The 21,233-nt window shown below is 44.2% G+C and overlaps 3 protein-coding genes across 10 annotated transcripts; 2 read left to right on the forward strand and 1 right to left on the reverse strand.

Moving 5' to 3' along the window:
- The first annotated feature begins 241 nt into the window (after window positions 1-241).
- On the forward strand, window positions 242-12,987 carry ciz1a (cdkn1a interacting zinc finger protein 1a). Of its 6 annotated transcripts, none has more exons than XM_064972092.1 (15): window positions 242-331; window positions 850-1,121; window positions 3,613-3,734; window positions 4,387-4,568; window positions 5,946-6,054; window positions 6,293-6,386; window positions 6,561-6,652; window positions 6,782-6,849; window positions 6,983-7,186; window positions 8,024-8,169; window positions 8,347-8,593; window positions 8,750-8,887; window positions 9,058-9,139; window positions 9,825-9,946; window positions 10,084-12,987. In XM_064972092.1, the coding sequence occupies exons 2-15, from the start codon at window positions 940-942 to the stop codon at window positions 10,555-10,557; spliced, it is 2,262 nt and encodes a 753-aa protein (XP_064828164.1). In that variant the 5' UTR covers window positions 242-331; window positions 850-939; the 3' UTR covers window positions 10,558-12,987. The 6 variants fall into 6 exon arrangements, with proteins under 6 accessions (XP_064828164.1, XP_064828163.1, XP_064828168.1 ...); XM_064972091.1 differs by having other exon boundaries at window positions 265-358; XM_064972096.1 differs by having other exon boundaries at window positions 265-358; window positions 8,347-8,554.
- bbln (bublin coiled coil protein) lies at window positions 12,837-21,202 on the reverse strand. 3 transcript variants are annotated; one of them, XM_064972099.1, is made up of 3 exons: window positions 21,067-21,202; window positions 14,062-14,176; window positions 12,837-13,871 (listed from the first exon to the last, which is right to left on the reverse strand). In XM_064972099.1, exons 2-3 carry the CDS (start codon window positions 14,147-14,149, stop codon window positions 13,645-13,647), a joined length of 315 nt encoding a protein of 104 aa, XP_064828171.1. In that variant the 5' UTR covers window positions 14,150-14,176; window positions 21,067-21,202; the 3' UTR covers window positions 12,837-13,644. The 3 variants fall into 3 exon arrangements, with proteins under 3 accessions (XP_064828171.1, XP_064828172.1, XP_064828173.1); XM_064972100.1 differs by lacking the exon at window positions 21,067-21,202 and adding an exon at window positions 14,409-14,645; XM_064972101.1 differs by lacking the exon at window positions 21,067-21,202 and having other exon boundaries at window positions 14,071-14,632.
- On the forward strand, window positions 15,131-16,829 carry LOC135543916 (surfeit locus protein 2-like). Its single transcript, XM_064971233.1, has 6 exons — window positions 15,131-15,286; window positions 15,511-15,662; window positions 15,823-15,926; window positions 16,115-16,294; window positions 16,461-16,585; window positions 16,719-16,829. Exons 1-6 carry the CDS (start codon window positions 15,209-15,211, stop codon window positions 16,809-16,811), a joined length of 732 nt encoding a protein of 243 aa, XP_064827305.1. The 5' UTR covers window positions 15,131-15,208; the 3' UTR covers window positions 16,812-16,829.
- Window positions 21,203-21,233: the final 31 nt, after the last annotated feature.

Below are 21,233 nucleotides of genomic sequence, written 5' to 3' on the forward strand. Positions count from 1 at the left end.
TCCCCCTTTTACTGCAACACAATATACAGAAGATTGTGTACAGTTCAATAAATGATAGGATTACACACAACAATATGTTTTCATCACATAATATCTTATAGACATACTTTGAATAATTATTTGTAATATAACTAGTGTAAAATGTATTGATAATTGTGTCAATGTTCCATAATTTTCACCCAACTGTTTTATTTACAAAGTACACGAGACGGGACTTTTATTCTGAAGGATTCCAAAATGACCCGGAAAAGCTTAGTTAGTCTTGCCTGCTTCACAGCGATTGCAGTCTCAACGGAACAATCGCTGATAAATTTTAAAAGGCTGCATACTGGTACAAACCTGCGCTTCTAAAATAATTGTAACTATTTTTTTTCTGTTAAAACGTAGGTTATCGTTATATGGTTAAAAAAAACATTACATGTAAATACAATTTAGATAGCTACCATTGATTATTCCGATTACATAAAACAAAGGCATTAACTAAAGCTTGTAGCTAATGCAAGCCAAATAGCTAGCTATGTTGGTAATGCTAGGCTAAATTGCTAGCTAGCTAACGTTATAGGGTAGATAGCTAGCTAGTTATGTTTGCCAGAGGTTGTAGACACGGACTGTAGCGTTGCTAATGCTGACTAGCTAGCTAGAAACCACGGGCAGGAACGTTAGAACATCCTCGCTAGAAAAGCACAGATAACTTACACTTCAACGAGCTGTATTTATTATGTTCTATATAGCCAGGAGGCGTATTTAGCTAACTGTTATGTAGCCAACGTTATACTCCGCATGATAGGTAGCTGGATTCAATGTTTATTGTGGATCAGGTAATCAAAAGCTTTTTTCTCTCTTATCAAGATCCTGAGCCAAGGTATCGTCGATAGGCTTTTCTGCAAGCAACCACGGACAGTTAACGTAAGCTAACACGTTACTGAACACAACGCCGGGATGTTTAACCCACACCACCACCAACAGCACCAACAACAGCAACAGTTTCACCATCATTTGCGGCAGCTTCAGCAACTGTTCCAGCACCAGCCCCCTCCGCCGCCTCCTCCACCACAACCCCAACCCCCTCCATCGCACCATGTTCCATCGCACCATGTTCCACATCACCATCAAAGAGGACGGTAAGAAATGTGAACTCGAGGTCGTGGATATAAGGCCCTAAATCTGACTTCTAAAATCAGACAAACAGTAATATGTTTAGCTTGGATTACATTTGCCAGGGGTGCGTTCAGTCAAATATGATCTAGATATATCTTCCTCTGGTTCAGTTCATTCAACGTTGCCTAACTGTTTTAGACAAGCTTTCCCAAACGCTGAAAACCATTCTACAGGGGGCTGCATTCAGTACAAGAGAAGGTGTTATAATGTAATAATACGGCAAAGACACTACTGAACAACCTGTTCAAGAACGGTGTGATTATGGTGGCCCAGAGGGAGATGTGTTTGGTGTGTGCTGCATTTAGTTTTGTGATTTAAAATGGTCACACACACATAGATCAGGCCACACCCACCAAACGGGAGAAGGCTGGGTTGTAATCATTAAACCAAAGCAAACAGTTGCAACATAAGTAAGTTGATATTGGAAATTCAGATAGGCCCCTCATTTGATTCCTAGTGAATACACCCCTGTTGAAGAACAGTGGGCACCATTTTGGGGAAACTTGTTGTTCAGTACCAATGGATGCTGCTGTGGGGAGGAAGGCTTATACACCTGTATTGCTTGCTGTTTGGGGTTTTAGGCTGGGATTCTGTTTTTCACTTTGTGGCAACGGTTGATGTAAAAAGGGCTTTATAAATACATTTGATAATAATGGCTGGAACGGCGCCAATGGAATGGCAAACACATGGAAACCGTGAGTTTGATGTATTTGATACCATCCCACAGATTTCGCTCCAGCCATTACCACGAACCCATCCTCCCCAATTAAGGTACCACCTGTGTAGAGTACCAACCGGCAGGCAGCGTAGCAAACGTTAAATCCAACTGAATGTACCCCGGGATTATGTTCATTATGACAGAACTGTGTGAAACAGTGAATTCACATAGTTATGTCGTAGGCCACATATTGCCACACACACCCACCAAACATACCTCAAAGGCTGAAGAACGGTGTGCATCGTTTTAGGGAAATGCAACAAACTGTCACACTACTTAGCAAAAGTTTAAGCAAACTGAACGCACCCCGGTATCAAAGACAATTTTTAAATAAAGAGGCCTAGAAACTCCTAATCCAATAGAAATCTCCGATCACGCTTGTAGACGATGTCATGGCGACGTAAGTCGGCTAAGCTCATGCTCAGAAACACGGTCATCTTGTGCTGTACTGCACGTGTGCAGGCCGTTTAATCAAAGTCACTCAAACGTGTCAGTTTGTCACTTTCACAAGGTTGTAGTACACTTTCAGCTACTTAAGACATTGGCTCGAATCTAGGTTTTGCTCGTGCTGAGTAATTTTAGTGCTTTTTGAGGTAGTTTCGGTTCGATAATTTAAAAATTATCACGGTTTTCGATTTCAAAACAAATGTTTTACTTTAAATGCACTATGCATTTTGTGGGTTGAATGCTGAACAACACTAAATTAAACAATTCGTAATATGTCGCATGATGGTAGTGACTGCCCATTAGTGCTTATCAATTATTAACGATCATTTATTCACATTACAGTTGTGTTTATCACATTTGTTTATTTCATTCCAGTTTATTTCATTCCAACTCATCTCATCTCTATAGAGCTGCTGTCTGACAAAATCGCTATTTTTAGTAGTTCATCAAAATAAATAAGGCATACTTTTATGACTGCTGAATGCCAACTATCAATCACATGTATTTTCAGGTAGAGATAGCTCGTGAAGCAACTGCTCTCTATCCCTCTCGGTCGTGCATTCTTCTCTCCATCTCCATGTCTGCTCCACACAGTCTGGACCAGTAGACGTGCAATGGATTATGGTCATTGTAGTTAATTACCATGTTTTCTGCGCTAAACTATGTCTAATATTGGCCTGTTGGAAACTACAACTTGCTATTACATTGCACAGTTCGGGCTTGCGCTGTTTGATCACTAGGGAAACTGCTTTGCGCTGACAGAAGGGGGGGAAAAACAGAACAAAATGGAATTCAAATAATTGACTGATGTCTGTCAATTAGTTATTTTTTCGTTTGTTAAACGACTAACATTTTGGTTAATCACTCAGCATTAGGTTTTGCCATTTAGAAAATTAACTAAGGGCACATTTTTCACTTCTCCTATTGACTTGCCAAACCCCGGTTTGGTATGCTTCGTGATGCGTTCCCGGAAGTATCACGATATTGGGCCTCTGGGTTTAGAAACTCTGTGCCAGTATGTTTGCTTCCGTCAGGTGGGTGTGGTGGGGTGTGGCCTGACCATGTGTGTGACCATTTGCAAAACTTGTGCAGCACCCCCCCCCCTAATTCTATTGAATTAAACGTTGCACACCTTTCTGTCCTGCTGAACACACCTCACATTGTCTTTGTATGAATAGTATTTGTTATTGAAAATTACACTGGCCAACTGTTCCAAACTCTGTGGCTGTATTATGTTTAGATATAAATACTGCTTTGTAATTAATGCCCATTGGCTCTGTGATCACCAGGGCCATGGCTGGACCAGGCCCTGCTCCTCCACCTCCCCATATGGTCAACCTGGCTGCCCAGGCCACCATCATTGCCCCCAACCCAATGTTACAAGGGGCTCTAATGATGCAGCAGATGCAAGGTGAGAGCATTTCAGAATGTCAGCAAATGTACAGACAAGTAGATTGACATATGTTTCCAATATGGTATCACATCTTTATATCTACGTCGCTGGCGTGTACGTGCAAAAGGGCTCCCGGATGGCGCAGCGGTCTGAGGCACTGCATCTCAGTGTAAGAGGCGTCACTGCAGACACCCTGGTTTGATTCTTGGCTGTATCACAACAGGCCATGATTGGGAGTCCCATAGGGCAGCGCACAATTGGCCCAGCGTCCATTCGGGTTAGGACTTGGCCGGGGTAGGCCGTCATTGTAAATAAGAATTTGTTCTTAACTGAGTTGCCTAGTGAAATAAAGGTTAAATACAATAAATACATATTAAAAGCTGTATGGGTCTCTGCACTGTTAACATTGATTTGGTGTTCCTTATTGCTCCAAAGGCCACCTGATAGAAACTATGACCCCATTTAGATCTTTCTCCTCATACTCATCCCCCATCTTTGCCTCTCCCACCTCTCTCTCCTTCCCTCATACTCATCCCCCATCTCTGCCTCTCCCACCTCTCTCTCCTTCCCTCATACTCATCCCCCGTCTCTGCCTCTCCCACCTCTCTCTCCTTCCCTCATACTCATCCCCCATCTCTGCCTCTCTCTCCTTATTTCTCTGGCTTTCCAGGTAGCATGCGTGGCTTTACAGCAAGTGGGCAGCAGTTCACCCAGTTCTTTGCTGCGGGGGCCCGGTCCTCTCTCCTGGGGCCTGTACCCATGGGCATGTCCATGAAGAATCCCCACATGGGCTTCCCTGCCCGACACTACCATCCCCACACCCGCTACTACAACAACAACAACAACAACAATGTAATCACAACCTCTATTTCATTATGGAGAACTACAAGGCACTGAGCACCCACTCTGAGCAGTGTCTGGTTGAGTTTTAGTCTGAGTTGTTAAGATAGCATTGTCCCACAGTTTCAAGACAATCAAAGCAATGAGGCTTAAAGGGGAAATCCGCTCAAACTATCTTTCTGTATTGTTTTCATTAGTCCACTGTTTGATACATTGGCAAAATGTTTTGCTTGTCAGCAGTCAAGTTTTCAAGATATTGGACTTTCAAGAAGCAAAGTGTCACCTGCCACATCACGATTAGGCAAAATGCGTATTCAGGGTATTCGCAAAGTATTCAGACCGTTTCCACGTTTTCTTACGTCACAGCCTCATTCTAAAATTGATGAGGAAAAAAACTATTTCATCTAAACACAATACCACATAATGACAAAACAAAAACATTTCCGTAAGTATTCAGACCATTTACTTAGTAATTTTCTGCAGCATCTTTGGCAGTGATTACAGCCTCGAGTCTTCTTGGGTATGAAGCTACAACTTGGCACACCTGTATTTGAAGAGTTTCTCCCATTCTTCCCTGCAGATCTTCTCAAGCTCTGTCAGGTTGGATGGGGAGTGTCGCTGCACATCTATGTTCAGGTCTCTCCAGAGATGTTGGAATGGGTTCTAGTCCTGGCTCTGGCTGTACATTCAAAGACTTGTCCTGAAGCCACTCCTACTTTGTCTTGGCTGTGGGCTTAGGGTCGCTGTCCAGTTGGAAGGAGAAGGATCAGGTTTTCATCCAGGATCTCTCTGTACTTTGCTCCGTTCATCTTTCACTTGATCCTGACTAGTCTCCCAGTCCCTGCCGCTGAAAAACATCCCCACAGCATGATGCTGCCACCACCATGCTTCGCCGGGGGGATGGTGCCAGGTTTCCTCCGGACGTGACGCTTGGCATTCAGGCCAAAGAGTTGAATCTTGGTTTCATCAGACCAGAGAATCTTGTTTCTCATGGTCTGAGAGTCTTTAGGTGCCTTTTGGCAAACTCCATGCAGGCTGTCATGTGCCTTTTACTGAGGAGTGTCTTCCTTCTGGCCACTCTACCATAAAGGCCTGAATGTATAGCAAAGGGTCTGAATACTTAAATATGGTATTTCTGTTTTTTATTTTTAATACATTTGCATTGTTTTTCGCTTTGTCATTATAGTGTGTGTTGATAAAGAAAATGTTTATTTAATCCGTCTTAGAATAAGGCTGTGAAGGGATCTGAATAATTTCCGAATGCACTGTCCTACTGAAATGCTCAAATAACACTTCTTCGTCCTCTATACCTGTTTCACACATTTACTGTTGCTGATTGCTGAGGGAGCAGTTGATTGGTTGATCAAATGGCTCACCCTGTCCATGTAGGACTATGCTTCACGGTACCCGGATAGAAAGAGGGAGCAGAGAGCCGGGGGGAGCACAGATAACCAACCTGCAGCCAGCAGGACCCTGCCCAATGACAAGACTCTCAAAGGTAGGACCGTACCTGAGCACTCAACACCTGCTAGCAACGCCTGCTAGCAACGCCTGCTAGCAACGCCTGCTAGCACTAGTGTTAATTTGGTGTCTTTCCTTTAGAGCTTGTGAAATCTCAGAAGCATGAAAAGGGTTTGTTTTTTCCTATGTCTCCTTCTCTGTATGTTTTTTGAGTGGATGTGAAACAGTCAATATGTGGTTGGAACAGTAGATAGCCTTGTGTCTCCCTCTCCCAGCAGATGGAGGAGTGGGAGGGCCAGGTGGACAGGCACGGCCCTCAGTGCAACCTGAGCCCAAGGAGCCAGCACTGAAGAAGCAGAGGACAGAGGGGTAAGTAACACTGTTTTGACTTTAGAGAATATCTCAAGGTCTAGAGCAGTTGGGCAGTTGTTTTGTTTACATACCTATTCAGATTACACTTAACTGAGTATCCATGTGTTGATGAGTCCTTGGAGGGTAGCAGCTTGAAGTGACATGTATCCCTTCCCTGTTCCTTTCTCTCAGGTCAGAGGAGACTGTGGAGCAGCCTCCGGAGACAGATGGGGTTCTAGGTGCAGCAGTGCATCAAAGCCCACCAGATGACAGCCAGCTTGAAGGTGAGTGGTCTCGTATACCATCCTAGCCCTTCCTTTCCAGCAGCACTGCCACGCCTCCTCCTCCCACCCAGCTACAGCATTGGCCTAGTGCTTCCCTTATCTCACCTGGTCTCTCGCTTCCATGAACAGACTGTTTCATTCTGGAGGATGGGAGCACGGCTGGTCCAGAGGCACTTGAGGAAAGCAGAGCAGCCAAGGTGAGTTTTATAATCAGGCTTTACTGAAGACCAAACTGTCAGTGTGATGCTAGATCAGACAGATGGCACCTGATTTCTGCTCCCAAGGTGATATCATGACCTGCTTTAAGGGCCCCTCCCTGTGTATGAGCAGGTCCAGAGTGGAGTGTCGACCATGCCAGCCTCTGAGCAGCTGAGTGGTGAGCGCCAGGCATTTACACCAGGCCTAAAGGACATGGCAGAGGGCAAGGCTGCCTCAGGGGTATTGGAAGGAGGGCAGGAAGAGGGCAAGGAGGGGGGTGATGCTGCAAACAAGTTCTATTGCTACATCTGCACTATCACCTGTCACAACCAGCAGGTAGCGCAAACACACACACACCCACTCTGAGGGTGTAGAGTAAAATGTGTTTGCTTTTGGATGGTCCAAGGCAAGCACTCAGATCGACGCATCCGACAGAGGAATCACTCTACCTCATCTCTCTGTATCCCTCTCTCTTTATCTCTCTCTGTGTCGCGCTCTCTCCATCTCTTTGTCTTCATCTCTCTGTATCGTGCTCGCCCTCTCTCTGTATCGTGCTCGCTGTATCGCTCTCTCCCTCTCGCTGTATCGCTCCCTCTCTCTGTATCGCTCTCTCTCCATCTCTTTGTCTCCATCTCTCTGTATCATGCTCTCCCTTTTCTGATCGCTCTCTCCATCTCTCTCTGGATCGCTCTCTCTCTGGATCGCTCTCTCTCTGGATCGCTCTCTCTCTGGGTCGCTCTCTCTCTGGGTCGCGCACTTTCCATCTCTCTCTGTGTCGCGCTCTCACCATCTCTCTCTGTGTCGCGCTCTCACCATCTCTCTCTGTGTCGCGCTCTCTCCATCTCTCTCTGTGTCGCGCTCTCTCCATCTCTCTCTGTGTCGCGCTCTCTCTATCTCTCTCTGTGTCGCGCGCTCTCCGTATCTCTCTCTGTGTCGCGCGCTCTCCGTATCTCTCTCTGTGTCGCGCGCTCTCCGTATCTCTCTCTGTGTCGCGCGCTCTCCGTATCTCTCTCTGTGTCGCGCGCTCTCCGTATCTCTCTCTGTGTCGCGCGCTCTCCGTATCTCTCTCTGTGTCGCGCGCTCTCCGTATCTCTCTGTGTCGCGCGCTCTCCGTATCGCTCTCTGTGTCGCGCTCTCTCTCTCCCTCTCGCTCCATTTCTTTTTCGTCTTTAGGACTTCCAGAGTCACATGAACAGCCTGGTCCACCAGCAGAGGATGATGGAGATCCAACACATGTCCAGTGCCTGTCTGGTCACCTTGATGCCCTGCGTCCAGGAGTCACTGCAGGGAGGCCGCAGGGACAGCTCCTTCAGGGACGGGTCAGTACTAATGCATGTCATTAGGCACCATACGGATGAAAACTGACCCAAATAGGAAGGGTCTATCTAAACTTGTCCAATAAGAAACACTTGTTTTCCTTTTCCATTGCAAAATGTTTTGCTACGGTCTATGAATACGACCCTGATTGTCCTCAGAGCTGTGTGTGTTTAACACAGAGAGAAGAGACCCGGCCTGCAGCGTTGGTGTGCCACCTGCCAAATCCACTACACCAGTACAGTCATAGAGCACCGCAGGACCAGTGAGCACAAGCTGACCAGCCGCACCTCCAACCCCTCCTGTACCGTCTGCAAGAGGCACTTCAAGAGCCCACTCCTGTTCCTGGAGCACATGCAGTCCCAGGAGCACAAGCAGAGAGTCGGCGAGGTGTGTCCGCCGGTCTACTCATCTCTGCCTCGGCAGCTTGTAAATCCATTCAATTGATTACCTTTCTCTCGCGTCCCAGATGGCGCCCTATTCCTTATATAGTGCACTAACTAGGGAATAGGGTGCCATTTGGGACGCAACCAGTGTCAGCTATTCCCCCCTCTTATTCACTGCTCTGTGCTCCTCCCACGACAGCTTCGGGAGGAGGGAGGGCCAGCGGTCTTAGCTGAACTGGTTGCCATGGACGAACAGGGCTGTTTTGTAGATGACGGAGATGAGGAGGGGGGGGAAGAGGACGAGGAAGATGGTGACCAAAGCAGCTCCCATGGAAAGGTTAGGCGTCTGCTCGTACATGCTTTGTCGTTCCTCGCTCTTTGTCCCACGTTCACTTTGTCACAGGATCCACACTCAAGCCATTTTGAAGTGTTCTCCATGGAACTTCTGTGTGTGGTCTCTTGTGTTGGTTTCCATCTGTTTGGTCGTGTGTGTGTTTGGTGTGGCAGGAGGGCTGGCCGACCCAGATGGAGGTGGCTTTACTGGAGGACATAGATGAAGATGAGGAATATGACCCTGACACGGTGTACGGTGAGTGACACACTCTATCAGGGGTCATTGTTTTCTTTATTTCACCAGGTAGGCTAGTTGAGAACAAGTTCTCATTTGCAACTGCGACCAGGTCAAGATAAAGAAAAGCAGTGTGACAAAAACAACAACACAGAGTTACACATATACAAATGTACAGTCAATAACACAATAGAAAAATCTATGTATAGTGTGTGGAAATGTAGAAGAGTAGGGAGGTAAGGCAATAAATAGGCCATGGAGGTGAAATAATTACAATTTAGCATTGACACTGGAATGATAGATGTGCAGATGATGATGTGCAAGTAGAGATACTGGGGTGCAAGAGGGTAAGTAACAATATGTGGATGAGGTAGTTGGGAGTGCAATTTACAAATTGGCTGTGTACAGTGATCGGTAAGCTGCTCTGACAGCTGATGCTTAAAGTTAGAGAGGGAGATATAAGACTCCAGATTCAGTGATTTTTGCAATTCGTTCCAGTCATTGGCAGCAGAGAACTGGAAGGAAAAGCGGCCAATGAAGTGTTGGCTTTGGGGATTGTCGCACCACACACGAATCACTGACTTGAAAAGCGATTTTGCATCAATCATTTATCTGTTCATGTTATTTGTATATTGCACATTATGATTTTGTCATGTGCCATTCCATTTTCATTGACTAACAGTACCTCTCTCTGCTCATCTCCCAGGTTCAAGCTTTGTGGTTCCCGTGGCTGGGTTCCTCTGTAGAATCTGCCAGCACTTCTACCATTTTGAGTCTTCAGCCCGCCACTCGCACTGCAAGTCACTCAAACACTTTGAGAACCTCAAGGTTGGTTGATTAATCGCACGTACTGTGTATGAATTAAGACCCTACCCACACAACATTTACGGGTTTGCCTACGGTTGTCTGTCTATTGCAGTCATCGCCGTTAAATCCTATACGCTTGTGCCTTCTCTCCCTTACAGAAGTACAGGGCCTTGCGTAGCCAGAAAGATGGGACATTGAAACCTACTCCCGTGGACGGAGATGCAGAGTGTGACAGTAACCACAGCCTGCCTTCAGAGGTCCTCAGCAGCCCTGCCTTACTGCCGCCCACCACCGCGCTGAGGCCCTCTCAGCCCTGCCCTGAACCCCAGGACAACACTCCCTCAGCCTCATCTTTATCCCAGCAGCACCTTGCCACTCCCAGCACCACTACCAGCACCAACACGAAGGGGACCCTGGGCCAAGCCACCCCAGAGCAGCAGAGCCGAGCTGGGCCTGAGGACAAGGAGGAAGAGCCAACCCTAGACCTAGGACCAATCACAGAAGACACCGAGGAGGAGCCAGTCACGGGAGAGACGGAAGAGGAGGCAGCTGCCCAAGAGGAGACGCTGGGCGACGGGAACGCGAAGGGGGGATCCAAAAGAAGGTCTGGGAGGACAACACAGAGACGTTGAGAGAGTGGAAGAAAAAGATGATATCCAGTACAATCGCTACCCTAGGACAGGGTCGGTTAGTTTTGGACAGGATCCCCCACCTCCTTTTCTGTATAGCTCAATGGACCAAGAAAAGAACACCCTGGCAACTCAAAACCAGTGGTCCTCCTGGCATACCTAGGTGTTTCATTTTTTTTTTATAACACAACCACAACTAGATACAGATGTATTTCTAACAGGCGTTCAGTTAAACCTGACTGAAGAGGAGAACCGTCGGGGAAACAACGTGTGGTGTTTCTATCATAAAGTGTGAAGAGTCAAGTGAAAACACAGGTCAAGCTTAGTTCAACAACACGTTGTGTTCAATCTAACTCCGTAACACATTGTAGCCATGTTTAGGAAGGAAGTGGTGTTTTAGTCCAGGCATTTCCCATAGAGCTAACTATGCTTTGTCAAGCTTTTAGTGAGACTTAGAATGTAGCATTTTAGCAGTTGACTTTTATCTGAAGAACAAAAAAAATGTGAGGGGGGTAGGAACTAAACGTTTAAAAAGTAAACTGTACTTTTGTTTGAATGTCGAGTAACGATGAACCTTGATTTGATCCTCGCTTTGTTGAAGTGTTACTGTCCTTGACATTTTTATTTACACAAACTGAACTGTAATGGAGATTTCTTGGGATGTGTTAGCAGGCAAAGGGATAGGTTAGAGGGGGGTGGTTCAAAGGGGATAAGTCCGAACTGCTTTGTCTATTTTGCTCAGATACACCGTGAGCTACTGTTTTCCCATCATCACTGTACTACAAAAGTCATTCTGACTTGTTTAGCTCTTTAACCCTGTGGTTGCTGAAACTCTGCCTAAATCCCACTGGTGTTGCACCTAAGTTGCACATGAACCTGCAAAAGGCTGAGCTGTTGGCTCATATGGCTTTGTCAAGACTGGGAGAATTTTTTTTAGGTCAGTAGTGTTTCTGCAATGTTAGGAATCAGTACATGCTTTTAGTGAGCCTTAGAATGTAGCTTCTCTTACTGAATGTCTCATAATGTTGTGAAAGTGCTGGAGTAGACAAATCCTAAAGACCATAAACAGTTCCTTTAGAGTTGGCTGAGAAAAGATTATCTTTGCCATAGTTGGTTCTCCACTGAGAACCAGTTTTATGCAAAGGTAAGTGATCACTTATATTTTTCCTCAGTTGTGAGCATTAGGTCTACCTATTGCCAGTTGATACGATGGGTGGATTTCCAAAGCCTGTCACCCCATTAATATTTACAATTTCAAATGTCCTGCAATGTTGCATTAACATAGTTTACACATCCCAACACAAACGTGACACTAAAAGAGTTGAGTAGTTTTGTGCTTGTTTTCCAACCTTTTGAATTGCGTTGTTACTTCGTTCTTTTTTTCCCACACACATCTTGTACACTTGACTAGTAGAGTCGTTTTCATTGGAGTAGAATTGTCCGTACAGGAATTGCATGGCAGTGTTGTCACCTTTCAACTGGGTAACTTAACATCAAGGTTATTATCAACACCAATGAAGTGGAATGATAGGACTTTTGAGTTCTTCCTAACCATGAGACATGCCTGGGTGAAGCTCGGGGCCCTAACTGGTCAGGAAAAACTCTTGGCCCCTGGCATGGAGAATTAGGTGTCTTTTCCCCAGTGGTAGTCAATTAGTGAAGCAGACTATCAGTTAAAGAAACTGATAACCAGCAGCTCTGATTTTGAAGAGCACCAATAGAAGGAATGGAATGATTCATCCGCTTGTGATCTCAAATTAAATATGATTTGTCACATGCGCCGAATACCACGGGTGTCGACTTCAAAGTGAAATGCTCATCAGCCCTTCCAAACAATGCAGTTAGAAATAGTCCACAAGAAGAATAAAATACACAAGACTGGAGATCTATTCATGGTCCATCACAAGACATGGATAGGCATTTGTCACAGATCTACTGGTGAGGAGACTTCTCTACCTGAATATAGGATGTTTAAGTTGTAGACAGAACTACACAACACTAAAAAGTAATGTAGCACTCCACAGATAAGTCACCATTCACAGCAAGTGGAAATAGCCACTTTGATTCCTTGAAAGAAGAAAATAATCTTTCCCTTCCAGATTGTACTTTTAAGTGAATGGCCAGTTTTATTAGTTAACCTGCACAGAGGAAGAGCAGATACATATTGGTTTTGAAGGTAAGCACAGTTGTCTGCAAGATTATCTGGTTCCGGTCCCACTGAAATATTACAGGACCAGAGCGTGATGAAAATGGTCATTTAAGAGACATTTCAAACAAAGCTGTATGTTTCTTAATGTATTTTTATTCAACAAATGACAAACTCAGATGAACAAAAGTTGTTTTCTAGCAGCTAGAAGTTTATTGTATTTTTTGGGGGATGTTTTCTGTATTGGGTTCCTTTTAATTTATAAATAAAATATTACTATTGCCTCACTTGAATATATCACACCTGTTCATTGTTTGAAATGTTTTAGAGAACTAGTGCTTTAAGTTAGCAATTCTCAAGATGTCACACTCAGTAACATTAAATATACTGTATTTATACCTGGCTAACAAAAACAATAGGAAAAAGTGGAACACAGCACAAAACATGAATCTCTTCTTGCACATCACTGAAAAACATTGTATTATTGCTGTAAAGGTAGTTTCCCCACACAGAGGTAAATATTGACTACAAACAACCAGTTATGACAATCAATGAGCTCATTCCACATTCTTTCACCCCATACCAAGCACAGGGATAAATACGTACTATTGTATCAATTGAGGACTGTATACAGGTAGCTAAACATTAGTATACATCGTATGTGGTGGTGGATACGTGTTGGCATAAAGTAAATCACTTCAACACACAGAATGAACTGTCAGCTTTTGGCTAATTTACCTTCCCCTGTGAGGAACCATTTTAAGATTTCAACAGCCGAGTGGATTCATAAGCACTACAGAATAAGAGACAGAAAATGACAAACCCTATTCACACTTATCTAAGTGTCGACACACCACACAGAAACACTTGAGGAAATATGCTCATATAGATGGAAGGAATGTTGTTGATTTGTATGAGAAGATCTCTAGTCAAGCTTTGTCCTCTCACTCTCCGCCCTTCTCCCCTTCAGTGGCTGGAGAATCCTGGTCTGGGAACAATTTCTCCTCTCCTGGGGGTGTAGCAGTGGTCAGCTGACCTCTGAACTCCTGTCTGGCCTGCCGGTTAGACTCCAACAGTTCATGTAGTTTGCCATTCAGGGAGTCGTTGCGTTCCTCCAGGTCATCCAGGCAGGAGTTGATCTGATCCAGCATAGTGTTGATGGCTGCATACTCTGCCAAACGAGAGTGATGTGAGAACAGAGACGATGCAAGTCCTAACAGACAAATACAGGCACTCTTTTGACTTACCTATGTAGACAGCGGAGAATGAGAATATACACACACACACACACAGTATCCCTTAGTCACAGGTGAAGAGATGACGCTTTATGGTGTATGATGACATTGACATCTGAAACATACCAGTATTACCTTCTTCGTTGAATTCATCTTCATCCTCGATGATGCCATCGTCACTTGGGATGTTAGGATCTCCATTTGGTCCAGACATATTGTTGCTTACGTATAATTAACTACACTAAAATTAAATAGGGAAGGATGCGTTAGCTAGCTAGACATAGCCCATAGCATTGATAGTAGCTAACTTAACAACAGATGCTAGTTGACTTATATTACTATGTCCATCACCAGTGTATTTGATATATAAGAGGGGGTTCTAACAGAAAATTCCGCTGAAAAAGTTAAAATGACAATCGTAATGCACAAATTGGATTTTGCTTAACGGCAACCGCAAGTGTCTTTGGTCTAACCTGTCACGCACGGTCAGCTGACTGATAACAATATTAGTAGTCGCTAGTTACCACAACCATAAAGTCCTAAACCTCGCCCAATTATATGCACATATTTTTTAAGGATTTTAAATCTAACCTTAACCACTCTGTTAACCTTATTCCTAACCTTAAATTAAGACCAAAAAGCACATTTATACTTTCATATATTTTTACGATATAGCCAATTTTTCCTTTGTGGTTGTGGTAATTAGTGGAAACCGAAACAAGCTGCCGGAAATGATGCCTTGACGCATTGTCCCAAAATTGCTTTACAAATACTTCAATAAATCTACATCTACAATATATCTGTCCTTGTAATGATGAGTATAAAAAAAATATTTTGCATGTGAATGAGACTGGAACACAATATCAGGATCGATAGATTTACATCAGGCAGTTTTGTGGCCAGTTTCGTGATGTCTATCTTGTGATTTATATTAGTATATTATATTTGGCAAATGCCCTATATCATTCATTCCAACGTCAATGTTAAACTTTTCAGTGTTTAATTTGATTAATTTTAACGTTCAATTTCTATTGATATTTATGCATTACAGACAGTTTTGTTTATTTTGTCTTGAGTACTCGACCCTATCTCAGACTGCTTCATACGGTAATGAACAATAGGTGGTGCCAAAGTACTACGCATCTTGCGAGGAAGAAATACGCCGGCGTACACACGTGTCTCGGACCCTGCATACACGATAGAGACAGTCAGCTCGTAGCTAGTGAGCTCAAATAAAATAACCTTATCGAGCTAGCCACTTGATTACTCGACCATGGAGGACCTACCTGCAGATATCAAAGCGTTCCTTCTGAACCACCCATTTCTTGAATTTACGGGTGACGGTAAAAAGGTTAGCTAGAAGAATTTCCAAAAAACGTATTTTTACAAAATACTGTATAAACTAGCCAGCTAACGTTAGTTAGCTCATAATGATAGCACAGATGTGACAATAGGCTGCGCAGCTAGTTTGTCAGCCACTAGCTTCTGCTCTGTCAAATGGCTGGCTGTATCTGCGAATGATGTGAGGAACAAGACGTAAAAAATGACATTGTTTTTGTTTTACCCCCTTTTCAGATTAAATGCAGACTCAATGGACATGATTGTCCTTGCAACCTCACAGAGCTCCAGAACTTCACGAAAGGGAAGAAATATCAGAAACTAAGTTCTACTGCAGAGTTCAACTATGGTCAATATGAACCTCATGTTGTGCCCAGCTCGAAGCAACCGTAAGTATTCTATTCTCAACCGTAAGAGTCATACTTTCAGTACTTGGTGACACGACTTTCAGTACCTGATTACAGGACCTGTGTGATTATCAGCTGCCTGTCTGCCTCTCAACCAGTTATTTGAATTGTTACTGACAAATTCTGTATGTCTGACCTACAGCAATCATCTCTTCTGCAAGTTAACACTCAGACATATCAATCGCCTGCCACACCAGGTCTTACGGCACGTCAATGGCAAGCGGTTCCAAAAAGCAAAGAAGAAATGTCAGTTTGCCGCCACCCAAAATGTCCTTCCTACACTCAAATGTTGATGCTTCCTTTCCACTCAAAGTTTTAGAGGGTTTTCCATTTTGAGTTTTGTTGGATAGGTAGAGTAGAACTACCTGAAACACCACATAGGTTGTTTTCGTTGTTGTCAGTACAGTTTATGAATGATCTAATCTCTCCCCTAGATGAAGCGTGTGTACAACAGGGGATGGAGTACATTCCTGCCAGCCTCCGACAGAAGAAGCCCAGAGATAGCGATGGGGAGAGGGGGCGCAATACCCAGCGGGGGAATGGAGCGTGGGCTCCAGACTCCAGCAACGAGGGTGGCAGCGACTCCGAGGACAGCATGAGTGACCTGTACCCATGTTAGTACCTCAGTCATTTAATGTGTAAAACAGTCAATGGGGACAATGTCTGCTGTGGATGAGCAATAACCTGATATGTGGATTCAAGTACATTTAGATTTATTTCATCAATTTCCTTCCATTCTGGAAGGTGAAAACTGATGTCTGGCTTTTTGGTTCCCCACAGCTTCTTTATTTTCTCTGCAAAAAGAGACTGAGGAGGGTATGGAGGCGGAAAAAGAAGATGACTTTAAAACGGATGACGATGAGGAGATGGAAGTTGATAAACAGGCGCCACAGAAACGCAAGAAGGTCAGACGGCTTAACTCTCTCAGCACTGTCTTTACACCAATAGTGTTGCGTGGTCTTCCACACAAACAGGTCTGACTATATGGATTTTGAATTACTGAAATTAGTAACACAGCTCTCTTTGTATTCTCAACAGGTTCAGTCTGGTGGTTTCCAGAAGAAATTCAAGAATCATAACTTGAAAAGAAAAGGTTTAAAGACCAATGTGAAAGTAAAAAATGTAAAATAAAGGTGAATATAAAATGTTTCTCTAATCGTACTCTGAATTTGTCGAATCCTGTCGAGTGTCGATAAGTAGATGCAAACATGGTTAAACGCTACTTGTAACAGCTACTTAATGATTTGTAGGTCCTATTGAGCAAGAGTTGACAGATAAACACTACATCTGTAATGTTCCTCACACAAGCATTTTCCAGTCATAACATGGATTCTGCTAATGCCCAGAAGTAAATGTAGTCCTGTTTATAATCTCAACTACAGCATTTAATCTTCATCATATAGCTGCAATTATGAAAAGGTCCCAAACGTACTAGAGTATTCATTCAGTATCAAAAGAAGAGATTATGGAAAAGTTTGATACAGTAACTGCCAGCTAAGGTATTTAAAGACTGGGTTGTATTCATTCCGCTGATTCTATTGCAAAATGTTTCTTAAACAAAAGCAAATGAAACGGTGAGGGACTTAACAGGGGTCTATTCATTCCACTGATTCTGTTGCAAAATCTAAGCAAACAACAAAACATGGAGGGCATTACCTAAATTTGTCTAGTAGAAAGTACAAACAGTTGCAAATCTGTCTCTGGACAGATGCTGTGGTACACCCAAATACAATAAGGCTGAACACACCTCTTACGGCATGTCAAAGGCAAGCGGTTCCAAAATCTGAAGAAATGTCTACTTTAAGCCACCCAAAATGTCCTTCTACCTACTCAAATGTTGATTACCTACTCAAATGTTGATCTGCCATTCATTCCAATTATACTGGTTTGGATATCTCCCTGACCAATATGGCTGCTATGTTCAACCCATTCTGGAACTTTGAGGATTTATGACAGAGCCCCGTCTATGCCTTCTCCTCAATCAATTAGGGCTGTAATCATTCGTTGCAATTAGGGTTGTAATCAACAGTTGCAAAGCATTCGGTTGCATAACATAATCAACTGAATGAGTACACCCCTGAATTTGTCGAAAATAAACTATTTTTTAATCTGAAAATAGTTTATTTTGGACAAATTCAACGCTGTGGATTGACTGCATAGTTTGAATAGAATATTGGCAGTTAATTTTAATGCATGGAATAATTCCTCTGAAACTGTCTGGCTAGCTAGCAAACAAACATACAGTGCAGATACATTCAAATGCATTATTTTACACTATCTTATCACAGCACTGGCAGGTTGACCAACTCCCTGACCAAATGGCTGATCTTTATACCATCAGGTTCATGGGCATTCTAGTGTTATCACTAATTCTACAGGAGACCGTGCAATCGTGGGATCTGGTTGTTACTACAAGATCTTTGCTCTTTAGCTTCTGTCGCACAGAGTACGACGTAGGAGCAACTCTGCAGGACATATCTACACGTTTCCTGTATCCTTGCAGATCATAATTTCAAATAAACAACAAAGCAAACCTTATCAGATTGGAATGGGGGTAGGAGTGCGTGCATTCTTCCGGGAATGGGGGTAGGAGTGCGTGCATTCTTCCGTATGGTCTCCAATATGCATAGCTACGTTTTCGATGCATGTTCGTTTACCTTCTAGGTAATTTGCCTGGATGGTCTCCGCAACATCAACAAACATGGATGAAGGACAACACAAAGACAGTTTAATGCAAATTGTATTCGCATACTGCCTGGTCTACTTTTTAAATTATGTTTATGAGATATATATATATAACTAAGTATTCTGCCATTTTCTAATAAAATCTTCATTATTTTGCTTTTCGGCAATGGACTAGCTCGTAGCCAGCAGTAGTTTATGATAGCTAGCGAGCTACTGACCAAGCTAGTCAGCTAAACATTAAAAAATTTATGTACAAATATGATGAACGTTGATGACCTGTGTTCGGCTCATATGGCAATTTTATTGTTACACAGGAGCCAACAATATCTCCTAAACTGAGAACATTGAACAAAGCCATGATAACTTCATCCCCAAGGTTCACGTGGTGTGACTGTCGCAAACCTAAGATTCCTATCAAAGACACCAATGAGCTGTGCCTGCACTGTCTGGGCATCCAACATGCCAAGGAGGCTGTGCTGGAGTATGGGAAATGCCCCCAGTGTGCCAAGATGGACTGGAGCACCTGCATCAACCGCCCTCACCAAAGTTCAGGGGATAATGCACCATGAGAGGAGGCACGAGGCAGCACAGTCTGAAGTCAAGCTCAAGTCTGAGACCACCTCGGCTCCCATCAAGGAACCAAAACTGGGGGAAGACCCAGTCCCCATTCTGCCCCCACCTCGGCTCTCGACTACCACACCTGTATATTCGTCCACCATGCCAGTGTTGTTCACCATCCTCTTCCCCGCAGATAGGGCCCAATTCCAGCATCCCAAAAGACACTTTCCTCTCACAACTTGCTATTCAGCAGTCAGCTGACTCCACCCCATCCATGAGCCAGTCAGGTTCCCACATGCTGACTTCCAGGGTTCGGCAAACGACACCATTTCTCAAAATGCCGCTTGCGCTGCACCAATCACTCCAAACGGAGCCAGGGTAGCCTCCAGCGGAGACGCTCTCCATCCTCCCCGTCTTCCTCCTCCTACTGACTTTTGCCCTTCTGGAAAGTGGAGGAGGTCTCAGAGAGAGTCGCAGCAGGCTGTCCGGTTAGAGAGGAGACACAGGGAGCTGGTGGAGATGGTTCAATAGAGACTAGAGGCACAGCAACAGGCCACCCAGCTACAGTGTGCAATTCTGGAGAAGTGCATTGAGGCTCTGGAGAGGAAAGGTGCAGAAGCTGTTGTGTCATTCCCCACTTCAGCCCAAACTACACATCTTCATGCCTCCATCACTTGTCTCAGGAAAGCGAGCAGAGAGACTTATCTCCCATACCATTGTGAAGCAAGAAGAGGAGCCCTCCATCTCATCTGCCTTGAGTCCTCTCAGTGATGTGGAAGGGGAGGATGCCTCTCCATCAACTGATGGTCCTATCTCCAAACAGGACTCACTGGCAGCTAAGGAGCTTCAGAGCCTCATAGCATGAGCTGCCAAGTACCTTGGCATAGACTTCACCAACCAGCTCCAGCCCACCAGACCCTACCATGGTTCCAGCGTTTGAGGACCTGGTCCAGAGCTCTTGGCCAAACCATGCCAGCTTGAAGCCGTAGACGGAGCTGTTCTCCAAGATGTACAGGCTTCACGACTGCCAGTCTCCAGCCTACAACCAGATGCCTCAGGTCAACTGCATTATGTCGGCCATCTTCCAGGCAATGAAGCCAACGGAGAACAAGGAGGCGCTGGTCCCGGCTATGCGATTGCGTTTCACTGAGACTCTAGTTGAGAAGATGTACCAGACTGCTAGCATGCTTGCCAAGACGGCCAACTACCTGCGCTACCTATCCGACTACCAGAGGAGGCTGCTGCTGGAGAACACTGAGGATCGTTCAGCACAGAGTTTTGTGGCTATCCTCAGTGAGCTGAAGATCATTGGCCAGTTCACGCTTAAGCTGTCCTCCCACCTAGGCTGAACTGTCTGGAAGGGTCATGGCTTCTTCTGTAGCCATCCGAAGACAGGTCTGGATTGCCAAGACCAACTTCACAGACTCTGAAAGCCACCTTCCATTTGTGGTCAGTCACACCTATGGGGTCAGCTCAGCTTCAGGCCCTAGATCGACTGGAATGTTGTGCAAACTGGAACCGTCGTAATGGCTACTTGTTGCAGGTGTAAAAAGTATTTACTTTTACTAAATTATTCACTTGTAGATATTCTCTATAGTCTTATTGGACTCCAGTTTTTTATATAACCAGGCAAGTCAGTTAAGAACAAATACTTATTTACAATGACGGCCTACCCCAAATTACACTGGGCCAATTCTGCGCCGCCCTATGGGACTCCCAATCTGAAACCAGATGTGATGCAGCCTGGATTCAAACCAGGGACTGCAGTGACGCCTCTTGCACTAAGATGCAGTGGCTTAAACCGCTGTGCCACTCGGGAGTCATGAACAGTTCAATGAACTTTGATAGAGTGTTTACTTTATCAAGGAATTTTGCAACTGTTGAACAAAGGTAGTGTAGTGTCTGTCTCTACTGCATTGACTGCCTGTTTGGTACATTTAAAAACCACTTTTTCTGAGATTATGTTGAAAAGTATGTTAATTTTTCAATATGGGACTTAAGATATCATGCATTATTTTCTGTCCACTTACTACCTCACTCTTCTCCAGAAATTCTGTCATTAAACCGTATAATACAAGTACCCCAGTATTCAAAATAGTCCATATTTAGTAGCTAACGATAGAATAGTAAAATGTGATCTTACCCTCATAGAGTATGAAAATAAAAATCAGTCCGTAACATGCCAGTATTGAGTAACATTGAAGATGCTGCATGATACACTACAGTAGGCCATCTTGTCTAATGTCAATTAGGAATGGTCTCAGCTAATTATGTCAACTAGTGTTTACATGACGCAAACATGGCATGACG

Source organism: Oncorhynchus masou, chromosome 8 (genome assembly GCF_036934945.1).
Source record: "Oncorhynchus masou masou isolate Uvic2021 chromosome 8, UVic_Omas_1.1, whole genome shotgun sequence".
NCBI lineage: Eukaryota > Metazoa > Chordata > Actinopteri > Salmoniformes > Salmonidae > Oncorhynchus > Oncorhynchus masou.

Coding starts and splice junctions, on each gene's coding strand:
- bbln (XM_064972099.1), bottom strand. CDS start 14,149: ATGTCTGGACCAAATGGAGATCCTAACATCCCAAGTGACGATGGCATC. Junction 13,872..14,061: donor CAACGAAGAAGGTAATACTG/GTATGTTTCAGA, acceptor CTCGTTTGGCAG/AGTATGCAGCCATCAACACT.
- LOC135543916 (XM_064971233.1), top strand. CDS start 15,209: ATGGAGGACCTACCTGCAGATATCAAAGCGTTCCTTCTGAACCACCCA. Junction 15,663..15,822: donor GTGCCCAGCTCGAAGCAACC/GTAAGTATTCTA, acceptor TCTGACCTACAG/CAATCATCTCTTCTGCAAGT. Junction 15,927..16,114: donor CCAAAAAGCAAAGAAGAAAT/GTCAGTTTGCCG, acceptor TCTCTCCCCTAG/ATGAAGCGTGTGTACAACAG.
- ciz1a (XM_064972092.1), top strand. CDS start 940: ATGTTTAACCCACACCACCACCAACAGCACCAACAACAGCAACAGTTT. Junction 1,122..3,612: donor CATCACCATCAAAGAGGACG/GTAAGAAATGTG, acceptor TGTGATCACCAG/GGCCATGGCTGGACCAGGCC. Junction 3,735..4,386: donor AATGATGCAGCAGATGCAAG/GTGAGAGCATTT, acceptor CTGGCTTTCCAG/GTAGCATGCGTGGCTTTACA.